At 43.3% G+C, this 19,007-nt stretch overlaps 1 protein-coding gene across 1 annotated transcript in view; it reads left to right on the top strand.

Moving 5' to 3' along the window:
- The window catches only part of LOC145416419 (uncharacterized), a 28,270-nt gene extending 9,585 nt beyond the window's left edge, over positions 1-18,685 (top strand). The window contains exons 2-5 of the mRNA XM_080285367.1: positions 2,232-2,501; positions 10,153-10,334; positions 12,939-13,025; positions 18,440-18,685. Of these exons, the coding sequence (XP_080141493.1) occupies positions 2,252-2,501; positions 10,153-10,334; positions 12,939-13,025; positions 18,440-18,667 (747 nt within the window). The 5' untranslated portion in view covers positions 2,232-2,251 and the 3' untranslated portion in view covers positions 18,668-18,685. The remainder of the gene's footprint in view (positions 1-2,231; positions 2,502-10,152; positions 10,335-12,938; positions 13,026-18,439) is intronic.
- The last annotated feature ends 322 nt before the right edge of the window (positions 18,686-19,007 follow it).

Raw genomic sequence — 19,007 nt, 5'->3', positions numbered from 1 at the left:
GGTAGCCACAAATGAATCGCCTCCACGCTCCCCTGTCCTTAGCTGTCAGACTGCCCTCTCTCTAAGTCAAATGTGATGAAACTTTCCCCAATCCTTCACCTACTTCTGGACGCCTCTGATTGGCAATACGAATCACCCTCAGCATGCGAGGCGGACATTCCAAGGGGCAGTGGCAATCGATCTGCTCCTAATCCTTATGGCAACACCGTCGGCCGCGGCAAGACAAACGTTCCCTAGAACTGCAGTTACGAAATACCTGGGCCAAATTCCCAGAACCCCTGACACTGCAGACTATCCCAGACTTTGAGAAGGCTATATTCAACCCTTCATTACTGCAGACATAAGCTTTTGTGTGTATTTTTGTAGCGTGGGACCCCTTTGCTATTGGCTTTCCCCAGTGTCCTTTGAAATGTTCGTTCCAAGACGGCAGTGAACGTTCTTAAAACCCTTCTTATTTCAGACTATCCCAGACTCTCGAGTACTGTACATATACGCTTGTGTGTGCACTTCCGTACATATAAGTTAAATATGACTGCAGTTCCGTTAGGTGGTTCGAAATTTGACCGGTATTTCGGTTAAAAGTCGCTGAATTTGAGCTTCCGGAACCCCTTCAATCGCAGACTATCCCAGACGCTGAGAAGCCTCTATACAACCCTTGACTAATACAGATATAGGCTTTTGTGTGTATTACTGAGGCTTTCAAACTGAAGAGTATCCTGTCTATTTATCTATCTATAGCCAGAAGCCTTAATCCCGGATGTGGCCACTAATGAATCGCTGTCATTCTGTCCTCCACCATCAGGCTGCCTTCTCTCCAACTCACCCACCCCTCACGCATATACCTCTCCACCCCATCCCTCCATCTCATCCTTGGCCTCCCCTTCCACCTCACACACGTACAGAGAGACACGCAAGTATCTTCCCAAATCTGAACGAATACATAGCGGAAAAAACGACCCATCTGAAACATACATTAGTAGAGATTGTGTTTTTCGCTGTATTTCGTCAGCTGTACATTTTCTTCAGACGGAAATGGGAAGATAACTGATTCACTGACTGTACACTCTCTATACCCGACGCTCGTTCGCTAACCAAGAATATGAAAGAACAGATGGCACTATGTTATCACAGTTTAATAGGTTCCGTGTGTGTGTGTGTGTGTGTGTGTGTGTGTGTGTGTGTGTGTGTGTGTGTGTGTGTGTGTGTGTGTGTGTGTGTGTGTGTGTGTGTGTGATATTTGAGGACGTTTGATATGAAAGCTCTGGGAAACGTTCACACTGCAAAATATCGTAAACGTTCAGAAGGACATACAAACGTTGACTGGCGCAGATTGAAGCCTGTGCGTGTAAGCAAGTAGTGTTACATTATTTATTATCATTTATTATCAAAGTTTCCCTGGATGGTTAGAAGTTTTAGGCTGAACTGCTCGATGGATGTTGATAATTTGCCAAGATCCCAGAAACTCTCGCGCGCAGACTAACCCACACGCTAAAAAAGGTACTCAGATTACTTCCCGCAGGTGTTGGCCTCTGTGTGTAGATTTATAATTGTAGGATGGTTTACTATTGCAATATTATTGGTTAGATGTGTTGGTAATTTGAAGTGTGTATTGTATTTTATATGGAGTATGTTTGTGTCACTAATCTTTTGCGAGTAGTTCTGTGTACCCTTCATGTTCCCTATAACCAACTACTCCTACAGGTACATGCTTACTCCTTGCACCTCGGCAAACTAATATATATTTTTGTCATATTGTTGTACGATATTACACGTAACTAGACACATTCCGAGGTCTGAGGATTAAGTAGCAACATATTTGGTATTCATACTTTCTGTGTTGCGTAGTGATTTGAATGTGAGTTGTTTATGATCCTGTAGAACATCCTTGTGTGTATATCTAGATGTGTGGACTGAGTGGTGCCTTTAGCAATTTGCACCACAGAGTATTAGTAGGCTACACCCTCTGGTATACTCTTTTCACCTTAACTTGGCCTAAAATTACAATCCCTACTCATTTCCTAAACTGAGATAATGATTTGACACTAGAATATGATGTCAGCCAGGAAGAATCGCTATGGGCAGGCACTGACCTACGCGAAGTACAGTAAGCTGGCAAATAATGGAAATCTGGGCCATGTCAAGGGGAAACAGGTAAAATTTGGGCCAATATAAGGTAAAAGAAGTAGAGCACGGTGCAGGTGTAGGAGTGACAGGTTCCACACACTACACAGGGCCGTAGTGTAGGGTAGAGATGGGGTGTGGTACGTCTAAAGCGGTCCAGGCCATCGAAGAGGACCCAAACAAATCTCCCACACATTTACAAGTGCCTGAGGAACTGACCAGCGTGAGATCTAACACCCCCGACGTGGATTCTAAGCCCGTTGACCCGCCCACCGGCCAGCTTATCCAGTCAAACGGCACCGAACCCTCAGCGCCGCCCCTCAACCCGCCGGAAGACGGGCTTCCGGAGGCGCCCGCCCTGCAGACTCCGCCCCACTCAGGTAAACGCTAGGGGCGCCGTGTTTACAATGGTTTGGGAGAGTTCGTAGTACCTGTTTGTCGGCGATTTAATGTGCATATTACAGCTATTTACGCTCCTGTATGTTATTTATCTCTTAATACTGAGACACCGAGAGTATCATAAATGGACATTAAGATGCGGATGTTAACGTCCTATAAGAATAAATAACTTGCTAGGAAGTGTTTGGAAGCCTCTTTAGCCGATGTTAGTGAGGCTTTCAGCATCGCTTCCTTACCTGTGCTTCCTAAATCTATATCTGGTACGTTAATATAATTTCGCATGTTATCTATACAGTATGCTGACTATAAAGAGATAATATAACATATGAGGGAATACTGGTGTGTTAGATGCACAATAAATCGCTTAGGAAGAGGTGTTACGAATTCTCCCATCACAACAAGGGCTTCTATATAACCTGGATGTACCACACGCCCGTCTCACTCTCACCCTGGCCTGTGTACTGTGAATGCCGCACCGTAATGCACGATATTACACACGTACACTACTTAACCATGTACTTAGATATCACGTTTGGGAATGCTGATACTTCAATGCCTGTTATCTCAATGTAGTATTATGGAATGCATCTCTGTTTAGGATACAATGTTACCTTTACTCCTTCAATATGATGCAGTATTTCATTCTTGTTTTTATCAGGGGATTTTCTCAGCTTGATTTTTTTTTTCGGACTCTTGATGTAAATACAGCCTTCATAACCCTTTCGATGCTAGAGAGGGACGCCTTCACGCGGTGACACACACACACACACACACAAACGAGCAGCTCCACTACCTGGTGAAACAAACGTCCCTCAACTCCTTCCCTACCCACCAATCGGAGGGAGGAGGGTGACAGAATGCAGGAACAATGCACCTTTAGCCTGCAGTCCACTGAGTTCACGTTCGGATAAGTCTGGGGCCACAGTAACAACGTAAACTCCTCGAATATGTAACGTGCTTCCCATGCTGAATACATCCGTCAGGAGAGTAGCAACAGGGAACATTCTTGCGGCCTCCTAGCCTTTGGTTCCTTCTTCCTTGCATAAATAAAATAAATAGAGAATAATCGAGACTAATACGTGATCGCCGTGACGTGGTTAACCCTTACGACGTGTATTTAAATTTATCTTGCTCCTTCCACGCAGTTTTATATACATTAGGCATTCTCGTATTGAAGGGGCTAATGACAGCTATGCCTAACCCTCCACTTCAAAAACTAGCACCTCACATGAATAAAACCGTATGGATACAGAAAAAAAATATCAATTACATCATCGTAGTGAAGGGGTAAAAATATCCTCTGCTAATAATATACATGTTAGGACGAATGCCTGTCAGAAATATGTTGCATTTTGTTCTAATCAGCAAATGAATGTTGTTGTATTTCTCCACTGGCTGTGCTAACTGTATAATCTATAATAAACCGTATTATACACTGATCCTAAGCCAAGACTAATACTGCTCTCGTCCACCAGTCGAGTTTCACATACCCGTCATAACACTGTAACTTTCCTGTCACAATTATCCATCGCCATATTCTCATTTGAAGAAATTTTGAGTGATAATTTAGTAAAAGATTCCCTGCAAGATCACTAATACATTCACTAATATTTTCATTTTTCCGTGGACAGTTTGGAGAAAATTTATCACATTTGCATGACATATTCTACTTATAAACAAGAACTCATACACGTACAGGCTCCCCAAGAATTGATGGCAGAGTTTCAGAATGATCTGGTCATTCTGTACCGTATATGCACTAGCACTGATCGAAAACTCCTGGATACTCCGTCATCACTTCTTGGGGCGACTGTACCCTTACGAAATGACGAATACTGTGACCTTACAATATCACAAAACTTTCTTGGGGCGACTGTACCCTTACGATACCACATATACTTTTCAATTTTCGTTTTATCAATATGGAGGACAAAATAAAGGAACGTTAGAGTTAAACTTACTATCCACAGCATTCCGGTTCATATAAATTATAGAATCGTTATTATACATCTATTTACATACAAGAATTTACACCTATATCTTTGCACTACCTTTCTGTTCACATCTTATCAAAATGGCTGCCGTGGCTCAGTGGGTTAGAGCGCTCCGCTTTGACCGAAGGGTCGGAGGATCGAATCCACCCAAGGGTCATTGGTAGACATCAGGAAGGGCATCCGGTCATAAAATGCTACACGCTCCAAACCAAAGTCCTCTACCCAGGGGCAACGCCTTAGCCCTTATCCAAAAGGGGTACCTGGCGTAAAACTCACTTTAAAAAAGGAATGTTCAGGTCAAATTTGTTATTATTATCCACCTTTATATTTAGGTCTGAAGAACACTTAACATTATCACAGAAGATGACAGTCTCTATTTTTAAATTTATGTTACTTACTTCATTCCACCATGCCTGTTTTCAATCTAGCACGAGGAATATTGCTATGCCTAATGCTATTTTTCCTTTACCTAAGCCACGAATTCAAGATGGCGTCAACATTATCATTTGGGTAATATAAAACCTTTTAATATATCGCTCTGTATTTCCTGGAGCCAAAAAATTGCATACATCAGCTACAAAATTACTTTAAATATTGAGAAACTTTAAAATGAGAGGACTGAGAACGAAAGACACTTAATAAAAGGGGATGGAGAATGCCAGTGAGAAATTGAGATTTTATTAAAATGTGTGTGTGTGTGTGTGTGTGTGTGTGTGTGTGTGTGTGTGCGTGTGTGTGTGTGTGTGTGTGTGTGTGAGAGAGAGAGAGAGAGAGAGAGAGAGAGAGAGTAGCGTGGTGTGACCTATGACTGACCTACTTGTAAGTGAGGCCACCTGACATCTAATCACCATATCATATACCCCCACACCCACATCCCAACCTACACTTACTTACACCCTGACCCACATCATTTCCTTCTCCACCCCCCCTCTCTCTCTCTCTCACACACACACACACACCCACACACACACACCACCTCTACCCACACCATCATCCTCATTACCCTCACCATTCACCTCTCACCCCATCTCCCCAGTCCACACCTAACCAACACCCACACATATCCACCCACATCCTCACCCCACCCCAGCTCTACCCACACCCTCGCTGAACCCCACCCACATCCACACCCATCCTCACCACACGAAGGCTCTTGCAGTGGAAATTAAAGGTTGTGAAAGAAAAATAATGCTGTGGAAAATAAATGAAAGAGGAGAGTGTAGGAGACGGACATAAGAGGCATACACCTGTGAGTAAAGTCTACGGTCCCAACAAGCCATGTTTCACTTACCTGTGATAAAGGTGTGGAGATGGACTCAAGACTAGACTGGCCACCGATGGAATCTACAGAGGATGAAAAAAAGGCCTTTAAAACTGACAACACTTGACTGAAATTACTAGTTTATATGAAATACTGAAAAGAGAAAGAATGACAAAGAGATATAACCATCTAATATCGTCAATAAAGATAAAACAGACAGGAAAAGATATAACAAGGTACTGTCAATCCGTCCCAAACAAAGGTAAAATAAAGACTACAAAATATGCTACACTGTAAAGTCACCCTGTCTGAATGTCAACGCGGTACTGGAAGCTGCTGGCAAAGTACTCCGTGTGAAGAACAACGATGTGATTTTCTTAGCCTTTCTACACACATGCAAACATTCAGAATGACGGGACAAATATGTGTGTGTGTGTGAAAGAGAGAGAGAGAGAGAGAGAGAGAGAGAGAGAGAGAGAGAGAGAGAGAGAGAGAGAGACGCAACAAAGGCTCAAGGTGAAGAGTCTATTGTGTTGTGTTGTTCCCATGTTCAATAATGTAAACAAACAATAAAAATACTGACGTGTTTTTGTACACCGCCTTACGTACATGTGTGCGAAAATACGTACACACACACACTATATACATACATACATACAAACTCTCAGGCCCACCTACACAGACAACATACAGTATACTTACATACATGAGTAGTACTCTCTCTCTCTCTCTCTCTCTCTCTCTCTCTCTCTGCCCTTCCCAGTAGACCAATCGATAACCTGACCTGGATCTAACGTACACCCTCACCACCATAAGACTGGGTTATGTTCTGGAGTTAATGACAAACACTCCACGCAAGAACACGAGGAGGAGGAGGAGGAGGAGGAACATATGAAGAAAACTGGAAGAAATGAAGACGGAAAAGATTAGATTTTAAGAAATGAAGGAGGAGGAAGACATTACGAAAGATGAGAAAACGAAGTAGGCTGGAAAAATGAAGAAGACGGAGAGGAGAATGTGGAGGAGGTTATATGAAACGAAGAAGGAAGAAAAATAATGAAAATGAAAGAGGAGGAGCAGGACGAGGAGGAGGAAGGAAAGGAAGTGAGTAAAGGAGGAGGAAAAATATAAGGAAGAGGATGGAGGGTGAAAGACTGACGAAGAGAGTGTATGTGGAGGGGGGAAGAGGGAGGGGGAGGCCGAGGATGAGATGGAGGGATGGGGCGGAGAGGTATATGAGAGAGGGGGTGTGTGAGTTGGGAGCAGGGCAGTGAACTGGCGGGGGACAGGGCGACTTGGAGGCGATTTGTTTGTGGCCACCCCAAACGGGATTGAGGCGTCTGGCGATAGATAGATAGATAGATAGAAAAGATGGAACCTGAGACGAAACAGAAAGAGGATGAAGGAAGATGAGAACAAACAGTGTAATTATTAATGAAGTGAGTAACATGAAACTAGTTAGAAGTGTTATAATTATGAGAGAGAGAGAGAGAGAGAGAGAGAGAGAGAGAGAGAGAGAGAGAGAGAGAGAGAGAGAGAGAGAAATTACCACAAACACTGGTTTCTGCAATATCTTGGACGATTATATTAAATTTAACAAACTTGGTTTAATGAGGATGTCACTGATCTCGTTCGTCTCATATTTCCTTGTCAGTACGGTTATCACATACACATTCAAATAATTACAGATCAATCGCACAAACTTTAACAGTGTGCTTGTAGGAGCGTAGTGATGTAACAATACTGATTTTATGGGCAAATGGCGACTTTATTCCTGATGCGATTCTTAGTGCTGTCAAAGCATGGGTCAACGTTGCAGTTTCACTCAAGTTTCACTTCAGAAATACACTTTAGGTCGCATATATAAATGAAAATATAATGTATCCTCCCCTCCTGTGCATAATTCACCAACTTTAGCAACATAAAGAAAATAGAATCGCTGAGTCTCGTGCATATTGCAGGAACTTTCGATGTGAAAAGTTTGGCTGCCCTCAACTCGCTAACTATATATCAAAGCGATGGATTACCGCAATCAAAACACAGGATATTAAGAAATGCATATGAATACTTGTATCATGCAATGGAGTGAGTGGCATCAGTGTGGAGCGTGGTATGCAGCATAATTAACGTATTGATACGAATAGAATTGGTGCCGCCCTCTTTGTTTACAGTCGGTTAGTTACCTTTACAGACTCGTCCTCTCAAAGTTTTTCATGGGTAACACTTGCATTTAGATCTCCTGGCAAAACACAATATCCTTACGTATTATAGCCTTCTTACCAATATTCAAAGCGTCCTTTTAACCCCTTCACTCAGAGATCTGTCCTACACTGAATAAACTGGCGATCATCAGAATCATAGACGGTAATGAAGATATTTAATGAAGATGGTGAGATGCTTACTTCACCTACTTGTCCCTAGTCATTTGTCTATATTATTATTATTATTATTGGATCCATAGATAGACAGAGAGATAGACAGATAGATGTATGGATAGACAGACAGATCGGTAGATACAGTAGATAGATAGATGGACGAGAACTGGGACACATATAGAGATATGGATGGATGGATAAATCGATGAAGATAGGTATACACGGACAGAGAGACAGGCAGACACAGACAGACAGGCAGTCGGATAGACAGAGAGACTGTGTGTGTGTGTGTGTGTGTGTGTGTAGTAAACGTCTGGTTACATAATACATGTACTCTATCATCTCGTACCACTTCCAGTGTCAACTATACTCTTTTTACTTTCACTTGGCGTAAACTTCCATCTCTCCAGCTTCAATGCCAAGCTTTAACAAGAAATGGGTCCGTATCCTCCCTGACCTCTTCCTTAGCGATCTACTTCGTTTATTACATCTTACTGACGTATTCTGTGTTATGTAAATTATTCTAATATCCCCTCACTTTGCATACGTAACTTCTATCTATCTATCTATCTATTGCCAGACGCCTCAATCCCGTTTGGGGTGGCCACAAACAAATCGCCTCCAAGTCGCCCTGTCCCCCGCCATTTCACTGCCCTGCTCCCAACTCACACCCCCCTCTCTCATATACCTCTCCACCCCATCCCTCCATCTCATCCTCGGTCTCCCCCTCCCTCTTCCACCCTCCACCTCACTCACATACACTCTCTTTGTCAGTCTTTCACCCTCCATCCTCTCCACATGGCCAAACCACCTCAGTGTGTTCCTCACAACGCTTCCTATCACATCCACGTAACTTACAAGAGGATATTAACCAGGTTTATCTGAAAATACATCGTTAAGGAAGAGGTGTTTGAGAGTGAGTGAGTTACTGAATGAAATCCAAATATCAACCAAAGACCAGATGGCACTACGTTATGATGTGAAGGCAAAATGAGTAGGAAGGACACGGCAGGCGATAATTAGAAACTAAAGAGGAGATTTTAGATAAGGTGAAGGATATGGATTATGTGTAGATTAATTGATTTATTGATTTAATATTCTAGCGCCAGGCAACAAGGGCCATATGGCACTAACGGGCCGGTAGTCAGAATTTTCTAAGGGGTGTGGGGTCTTTCTGCTGAATCTGGACTTGCACAGCAGCCGGCTGGTCAGAGGTCTGTTGCATGTTTGTTATGGGGGTCTGGGTGTATGAATAAGCGACGTTGAGAAGCAGCACAAAACTTCTGAAGAACGGAGAGTGACTCTTTTTGCACCATTAAAAAACAGACCGTGAGAAAGTGAACCTTTAGGCAGGTGGGGGAATCGTCCCACCCTCTCGACCCCCCCCCCCTCTCGGCTACAGGCCTGACCAAGGCAGAGGAAGGTAACGGCAGAAAGGGAAAAGACAGTGGTCTTGTCGCTGTAGTGGTAGCGACGTTGATAATGTTTTGACGTCAAAGTAGTGTAGTGTTGAAGTGGTTTGGGAACTCCTTAAACTAACCATGCCATGAAACCGAACGTCCAACCTGACAGGAGTAGAGGGAAAATAAAGGTCGGAAGAAACACGGAAATATTTACAAGAGAGTGTGGACAGAGGAGAAAAAGAACATGAAGGAGAGAAAGGTTGGAAACAAAAAGGCCCCTTTTAGTCGCCTCTTACAAGCAGGGATACTGGAGAAGTATTCTTACCTCCCCTCCCCAGCGAGGGGTGTTAAGGAGCCTCCCAAATCGACGATAATACGGGATCTGGTGACGTGATGGTAGGATGATCTCATGCTACTGTACTTTGACTAATCTAACAGCACCATAACTCACCAATTACTAATTCTACTAACAGCACCATAACTTATCAATTACTAAGGCTACTATGACCACTCTAACAGCATCATAACTTATCAATCATTAATGCTACTATAACTAATCTAACAGCACCATAACTTACCTATATCTGTGACTAACTCAGCTTGTCTGACTGCAGGTAGCCGCGCCGTGGCCTTCGAGGTAGGGCCAGCTGACCCCAATGACTCTCTCATCCGCCGCCACCCGCCCAAAAAGTTCCAGAAGCTTGAGGACCAGCAGACCACCTCCCTCACCCAGGAGCAGCTGGACGAGAAGCAGGCGACAGCAGAGCGACGTAGGCAGGAGGTACTGGAAGCGGAGTGGGGAGAGGCGGAGTTACGAAGGGCGTTCTTGTTCTCGATTTAAGTGGTAATCATGGCTGAGAGAAGAGAAGGGTGAGAGAAGATGAAATTGAGGGAAGAAAGAAGGGTGAGAGAAGACAGGGCTGAGAGAAGAGAGAAGGGTGAAAGATAGGGTTGAGAGAAAAGAAGGGTGAGAGTAGATAGGGTTGAGAGAAGAGAGAAGGGTGAAAGATAGGGTTGAGAGAAAAGAGAAAGGTGAAAGAAGATAGGGTTGAGAAAAGAGAAGGGTGAGAGAAGAAAGAAGCGTGAGAGAAGAAAGTTGAAATAATGAAGAAGGTCGAAAGAGATACAGAGAGAGAGAGAGAGAGAGAGAGAGAGAGAGAGAGGTAGTAACAAACAGGCCGCTTTTCCTCAACTTATTTTTGAAGTAAGGAATGACGAAGGGGCGAAGGAGTGTGGCTATAATACAGAATGACTAGATAAGGCGGTGATAAGGATATAGAAGAGTGAAATGAATTAGTCGGTTGATAAATGGGTGGGAGAAAGTGTGATTAGATAGTATGATCAAAATAAAATGTGGATAGAGATGGGATGTTGAAGGGGATAATTGTATACGAGTTTGAAGGTGCAAGGTGTGGTAGGACAAGGTGCGTGGGTATGGTAAATCTGTGTGTGTGTGTGTGTGTGTGTGTGTGTGTGTGTGTGTGTGTGTGTGTGTGTGTGTGTGTTTATTTTTAAAGTGGAACCACAATTCTGAAGGCATGAATGATTTGCGCTTGGCTGTCCAGTCTGCATTTCACTGGGCGTGCTATTTGACAGATCGCTCACTTTCCTGTGGCGTAGCTACGGGGGAGAGGGGGGGGAGGCCAGGGAGTATGGCCCCCCACTGGTTCCCTTATTTGAAACTCTTAATTACCTGATGTACATATTGTGTTGCAGTTCCCCCCTCCCCACCCCCCCACCCCATCCATACACACCTGCTAAGACCTGGCTGCCCCACTGCCACTTTCATGTTGCATCTTTGGATCCTACCTCACCCCATTTTTCAGGCGAAATTAGGGATTAATACAGAAAGACATTACATAACAACTACATAATATCCGTATGCCAAATGCTGCAACAAACTGGTAATGAGGTGGTGCTAAGCCTCCTACGCCCACAACGCTAAGCCCATTGACTCCCCAGGCGGTGATGAATTTAAAGGGCAGTCCCGGATGACATTTAAAGCAGTAGTGGCATTTACAGGATTAAAGGGATTCCTGGAAGTGATCGCGAGATGGGGAACTATTTCGGTTTTGCGGTGGAATGATCAGCCTTTGTAAATACCACTGGAGTACAATCGGATCTAGGGTCTGTATTTAAGAATTTTACCAGTTTGGTGTACGAGTGTAGACAGAAGTGTAACTGATACGTACTGAGCTAAGAACAGCCAGTCAGTATAAAACCTGCGCTAGAAGGAGGAAAACACAGACTCAGAACTAACAACAGAACGCCTATACCTTTTTTACTATAAACTTGGCCTAAATTTGCCATCTGTACATTCTGCATGCCAAGTTACAACAATGAAGACTAGATTATGATGCAAGTCACGAAGAAGTGTGGCGGGAGGGATAGAAAGCCGTGTCATTGTTCTTTATGCTTGAGCTGCGTGAAGTAATCTGTGAAATGGTGAAAAATTGGCCCAAGTTACAGTGAAAAGAATACAGTCACGATGATGTGCTATGGGAAGGATGTAGAGCCGTAGCATTGTCTTTTTCTGCTACTGAGCAGCGTGGAATAAGCTGCAAACGCCAAAAATTAGTAAATGTGGAAGAAATATACTTGTACTTTATATATAGGTTAATAATTTCCAGAGGTAGTCTTGGAAGTGATGGTGAAAGGGGAATTACTTCGATTTTATGGGGGTATTAGAAGCCTTTGTGAATATCAGTGAAATACTACTGGATATGATACTTTACAACCTTAAGAGGAAACAATATAACAATAATAATAGTGGCTGGTGGGGGCGCTCACCATGCACTTAATGTAGTACTGCTCTCGGGTGCCTGCCCTTTCCTCTCTCCCTTTTCTTTCTTTCCTTCATTCTTTTTTCTTCTTTCGGTCTACGGGTGACTCTACACTAAGTGGCAGGCCAAATGCTTTCCTGTACACCAGGAAACGACATACTACACTGGATGGTAACCATGTGACCATATTATGGCACCTGGTGGTTTAGCGGGCAATTAAGGCGCTCCAACTGGATTGAGCCCGTGCAGGTTTACATCCAAGGGATGGTTGGGGTTTATGCCACTCTGGGATGTGTGGACTGGTCAATTTCATCTTCAATGTCGGGACCAACTTGCCTATCCTCGGGCTCCTACGCTATTCATGGGACAACACTGGATTAGATGCATAAATGAATGAACAATAATAATAATAATAATGATGTTTCAAAGTCCAAATCTTGGGGGGTGGGGAAGCCCCTGCTGCACACTCAGTACTGTACACATTACATAAACAAAGTTTCAAACGCAGGGGCCCTGGACCCCCACCCTGTAGCTACATCACTGTCCATTGTTATCTTTTCTTTACCGTCAATGTAAGTTTCTAACTGGTATGGTACCGGCAGATCCTGACACAGCGTGTGCAGAGCGCCAAGCATCGCAGTGCAGGACGTATGCGTTCCCGTCCCGGTGATGCCGACGAGGTGGAACAGGTGAACTCCTAAAACTGGTACTGTATTACCACATTTATTACTATCACTTCTCTGTAGCCGCTTCCCCCTCGAGTGACCCCGCCACAAACAAGGTAGTTCACTCATTAACCCCGCCATTGTTGACCTATGTACAGTAATACCGTAGTTCAGGGAGCAATTGGTGCAAAATATGGACCATCTAGTCAGTGTTTATATTATTCTTGGTACTACACAGTTTGCTTCATCATGTGTAGGCTAGACTTGTAAACCATGGTTTCTCCTAACCCTTCATTCCTACCAACGGTTGGAGTGAAGTTGTAAGTCAGTCATTGACACACAATGAACTCCTGTAGTCAAGGATTATGGTGGCAGTCTGAAGGTGTTATACTGTATAATTACTACTATCATCATCAACTGATTCTCATGTAGCCTACCAACGTACAGTATCAAGCTAACACACTCAGGGCTGGATCCAGCATTCTGGAAAAGTAGGGAGGGGGTGAGATTCCTGACATGAAATTGCTAACAGTTACAAGTTTGAATTCATGCTACCCAAATTCTTCAAAATTAATTACTAAAACCCTCTCTTCATCTAAATGATTCTGTGATAACATTTGTATGAGATACTTACAGCACAAAATTGGGAAATAATTATAAGTAATCAACAGTCTGTCAAAAATAGGGGGGGAGGGGCACACACACCCATCCTGAGTGACTCCATGTAGTTGAATGAATGAAGTCCTGTGGTTCAGTGTTAAGGTGGTAGTTCAGATCTTTCTTAGACAACACAGGTAACAGTGTCATCATCAACTGCTTCTCATGCAGCCTTGCAGAGGTTAGAAGTACCACCTTAACACTGAATGATGGGTCTGTGTTGGATGTGGTACTCAGCTGCCCTGGCTGACTTTCCTCTGGCTAAATATAACAGGAGTAACTATGGTTCACAAGTCTACATTACTATATATATATATATATATATATATATATATATATATATATATATATATATATATATATATATATATATATATATATATATTGCATATATAAATGTATGTAATCACCGTGCATGGCTGGATATTCTACAATCACTGTCAACGCCACTCGTGTGTTGTCACCATCACCTTAACATTCACACGACTTTGTTAACAAGGACAGATGTGCAACTGACATGAGAATTCAGATGTATACCCCATATTTAGAAATTAATTTTTAACACTGACATTTCAATTAATCACTTAATACAATTTATAATTACAGAGATGATCACTTACTCATTGCAGATAGTTTTTAAGTATTCATCATCATCCATTTGTCATGTCTGCACGAAGCAAGGATATCTAGAGTACTTATTATTTAATGGATATGATAGATGAGAGGCAGCCCCAGGTACAATCTATTCCCCTCCTGTATTGTTGGAGACACAGTACAAGGTTACTTGCAACACAAGTGTCAGGCAGTGGGATTGGTACTCCACACCCCTATGTTTGATTTCAGAGGCAGGAATTCCAACATGAATAGCAACTGATGTATGTATGTATGTATGTATATATGATCGGTGATATGAATGGTAAAGTAGGGAATGTGAAGGTGGATGGAATAGTTGGTGAGTGGGGTGTGCCTGCTGAGACAGATGAGAATGGCAGTGCGCTAGTGGACACTTGTGCTGGGAAGGGGTTGGTGATAGCCAATACCCTCTTCAGGCGCAAAATGATCCACAGGTATACATGGCGAGTGATGAGAAGGGTGGGTGGTGAATTGAATGAAAAGAAGGCAATGATTGATTATGTGTGTGTGGATGAAAGGATGCGAAAATGTGTAATGGATGCAAGAGCTAATAGAGGTTGGGGGAGTGGACTTTCTGACCACTACTTGGTGGTTGCCAGAATCAAGATCCAAATAAGATGGAGAAATAGAAGAAGGGAAGGACGGGAAGAAGGAGTATTTGCAAGAAAAGTGGAAAGGTTACAAGAGGATGAGAAAAAGGCAGAATATAAGAGAGAAGTGGAGGAACGATTGGGCAAATATGAATTGGTGCAGATGGGGGACGTGGAAGGTGTGTGCAGGATATTCACAGAAGAAATATGTGCAGCATGTGATGTGGTGTGTGGGATCAAGAGAAGACGGAGGGGGGTGCAAGGAACAGCGTGGTGGAATGAAGAGGTGAGACAGGCTGTGGCACAAAAGAAGAAAGCATACAATGAATGGATGAGAAATAGGGGCGTGAAAGAAGTTAAGAGGAGGAAGAGAGAGTTATATGTAGAAAGAAAGAGAGAAGTGAAAAGATTAGTAAGAGAGAGTAAGAAGAGAGTGGATGAGGATTTTGGAAGGAATCTGAGTGTAAAGTGGAGGGACTGTAAGAAAATATTCTGGAAAGAGGTGAAGAGAGTAAGACAGGGTGGAAGTGAAGTTAGCAGGGGAGTGAAAGATAAAAATGGTAGATTCCTAGTGGAGAAGGGAGAAAAAGTGAGCAAATGGAGAGAACACTTTAAGGAATTGCTGAACATAGAGGATGGAAGTAATGCGAGTATAAGTGGCTGGGGAATGGCTGGGAAAAGAAGAGAGGTGAGAAGACAGGAAGAAATCAGTAGGATAGAAGTTGTGGAAGCAATGAAGAAAGTTAAATTGGGGAAAGCCCCAGGAATTGATGGAGTGTGTGGTGAAATGCTGAAGCATGAGGGAGAGATAGCAATAGAATGGATGTGGAAGATGTGCAGATTGGCCTGGGAGGAAGGTAGAGTCCCGGTGGATTGGAAGTCAGGTATAATTATTCCCTTGTACAAAGGAAAAAGGGAAAAAGAAGTGTGTGGTAATCACAGGGGCATTTGTCTTCTTAGTACAATAGGAAAAGAGTATGGTAGGATACTTTGACAGAGTGAGAGAAAGAACAGAGGAATTAGTTGGAGAAGAACAGGGAGGTTTTAGGAAGGGTAGAGGTTGTGTAGATCAGATATTCATTCTTAGATCTTTAGTGGAAAAGTTTCTGGAGAAGGGAAAGAAGTTGTATGCGGCTTTCACGGATTTGGAGAAAGCATATGACAGGGTGGATAGACAAGGATTGTGGAAAGTATTAAGAATATATGGAGTAGATGGGAAGTTGTTGAATGCTGTGAAGAGTATGTATGATGGTGCTAAGGCTGCAGTGCGTGTGGATGGTGAACTGAGTGAATTTTTCTCTTTGAAGGTTGGGTTGAAACAGGGATGTGTCATGTCTCCATGGTTACTCAATCTGTATATGGATGGGGTAATAAAAGAGGTACAAGGTAGGGTAGTGGATGTTGGAGTGGCCGTGGTGAGAGAGGATAGCGTTTGGAAACTCCCTGTACTGTTGTTTGCAGATGATACTGTGCTGTTGAGTGAAGACGAAGGAGAGCTGCAAGGCTTGGTGGATGAGTTTGGGAGAGTGTGTAAGAAACGGAATCTAAAGGTGAATGTGGGGAAGAGTAAAGTGATGGTCTTTGAGAGAGGTGAAGTCAGTGAATGTACAGCGAGGTTGGATGGTGAGGAATTGGAAAATGTGAGTACGTTTAAGTACTTGGGTAGTGTGATGAGTAAGGATGGAGGTTTGGAGGGTGAAGTGCTTGAAAGGGTACAGCAGGGAAGAAAGGTTGCTGGTTCCTTGAAAGCAGTGATAAGAAACAGAGAAGTGAGCGTGGAAGTGAAAAAGTTACTACATGACAGTATTGTGATACCAACTCTAACGTATGGAAATGAAGCTTGGACGTTGTTGGAAGGACACAAGTCAACAGTGAGAGCAGTGGAAACGAGTTATTTAAAAGGAGCCTGTGGAGTCAAATGGAGAGATAGGCTGACAAATGAGGATATAAAACAGCGTTGTGGTGTGGATGTGGATGTGATAGGAAGCGTTAGGAGGAATACACTGAGGTGGTTTGGCCATGTGGAGAGGATGGAGGGCGAAAGACTGACGAAGCGTGTATGTGAGTGAGGTGGAGGGGGGGAGAGGGAGGGGGAGGCCGAGGATGAGATGGAGGGATGGGGTGGAGTGGTATATGAGAGAGGGGGGGGGTGAGTTGGGAGCAGGGCAGTGAAATGGCGGGGGACAGGGCGACGTGGAGGCGATTTGTTTGTGGCCACCCCGAACTGGATTGAGGCGTCTGGCAATATATATATATATATATATATAGGTGGGGGCACTCACCATCCACTCACTCGATGTAGTGCTGCTCTCGTATGTCTGCCCTTTCTTCTCCATCCTTCTTTCCTTCCATTCTCTTCTGTCTTTCTCTCCTTGTCCTTCTGCCTACGGGTGACTTTACACTCCCTCTTCTGTCTTTCTTTCCTCCATTCTTTCCACTTCCTTCAGCCTATGGGTGACTCTACACTGAGTGACAAGCCAAATGGTTTCCTGTGCACCAGGAAACCATTTATTACGCTGGGTGGTAACCATATAACCAAATTTTGGCGCCTGGTGGTTTAGTGGGTAATTATTGCGCTCCAATTGGATTGAGCCGGTGAAGGTTTATATCCAAGGGTTGATTGGGGTTTATTGCTCATGTGATGCCACTCAGGGATGAGTGAGGCTGGTCACTCTCATCTTAAGTGTCAGGACCAACTGCCTAGCCCCAGGCTCCTATGCTCCTCATGGGGCAATGTAGGATTGGATGATGGATGGATGGATATATATATAAATCTCATGGTCAGCTTGTGGCAGTACATGTAGCCTTTAAGCAGCTTTTCAAAATCTTTGATGCATTACACACACTGGTTCTGCTAATGAAGTGAAAATTACAAAGTGTACTATAATTTTCACTCCTTACTGCTGCTTTCATATGTGTCCTGTTACCTGTTGCTCTGACACTCTTCATCTTTAATCTTGGCACTAACACAGGAATATAAACCAACAACCATACTGTTCCAGCTTCATGCACTGACATATCTGCAGCATTCTTTTATTATACTTGAGCAGTAATACAATCACAGGCATCCCTTCCTTAACGATAGTGAAGTTTTGTCCCAAAGTATTTACTCTGAGCCTGAGAATAAAATACATGCTTGAATACACCAGCAGGAAGTGTCTCCAGTACACTCTAATAATTTGTGTAACCTTACATCAGTTAAATTACTTATAACCATAATTCATCCATTTTGTACGATGGGGTGACAGTTGGCTGTGATGCAGGTGATAGAATGATCACTGACATTCAGTACAAACAACCCACACCTGTTTGCACATACTTCAAGTTGAACACTCTTTTCATCATCCCTCACTTCACTCACCGTGGGTGATAAATCTACTTCACCACTGACATATGATGAATCTCCTGGAGTCTTTGACTTCCAATCAGTGTGTTGTCACCAGCACTGTTGTCAGTAGCCAGCAATCACCAGCATTACATATATGCTTCACATCACTGTCACATACAGTACTAGCTTGCCATCACTGTCCACCCTATCACTGTGCTTCCCTGTGTCAGTTTATCAAGATGGAAGGCATGGAGTGGACGAGCCTGGTCAACACCTCCCTCCTCCCGCCACTCAAGCCAGGCAAGGTGGCACCCGCCCCTCCCTCCTCATCCTCCCTCACCTACCATGTTCCCTCCAGTGGGTACCATCTCCTTCTTATCCCATACCTATCTTACTTTTTGTCTATCCTCTTCCTATGTAGTGCAAAGTACTCTGCATCCTATCACTTCCTTATTTAGTGTCTTGTACACTGCGGCTCTCAGTAAACATACTGATGTCTTGCAGGTTTGCTGTCAGGTGTCTAGAAATTTGTGATAAATATACTGTACACTTAGGTACAGTACTGTTATGCTGTACATGTACTACCATGAAAGATAATGTATTATAAATAGTAAACAAGTCACACTTGTCAGATGACCCTTGTGCTATAATAGTTCAGTTTCTTATTGATATCTGTTTATGTTTAATGTTTGTGTGCACTGCGCAACTCTGTGTCCTTCCTTCTATTTAATTCTCTGTTGAATAATATTTGGTTTAACCTTTGCATGGTGCATGATGCTTGCTTGTAGCTGATTCTAT

Source organism: Coenobita brevimanus, chromosome 106 (genome assembly GCF_032717465.1).
Source record: "Coenobita brevimanus isolate Jiangsu-jjx chromosome 106, ASM3271746v2, whole genome shotgun sequence".
NCBI classification, from domain to species: domain Eukaryota; kingdom Metazoa; phylum Arthropoda; class Malacostraca; order Decapoda; family Coenobitidae; genus Coenobita; species Coenobita brevimanus.
Note: the sequence above shows the minus strand (reverse complement) of the source record. Positions and strands in the feature narration are given on the sequence as shown.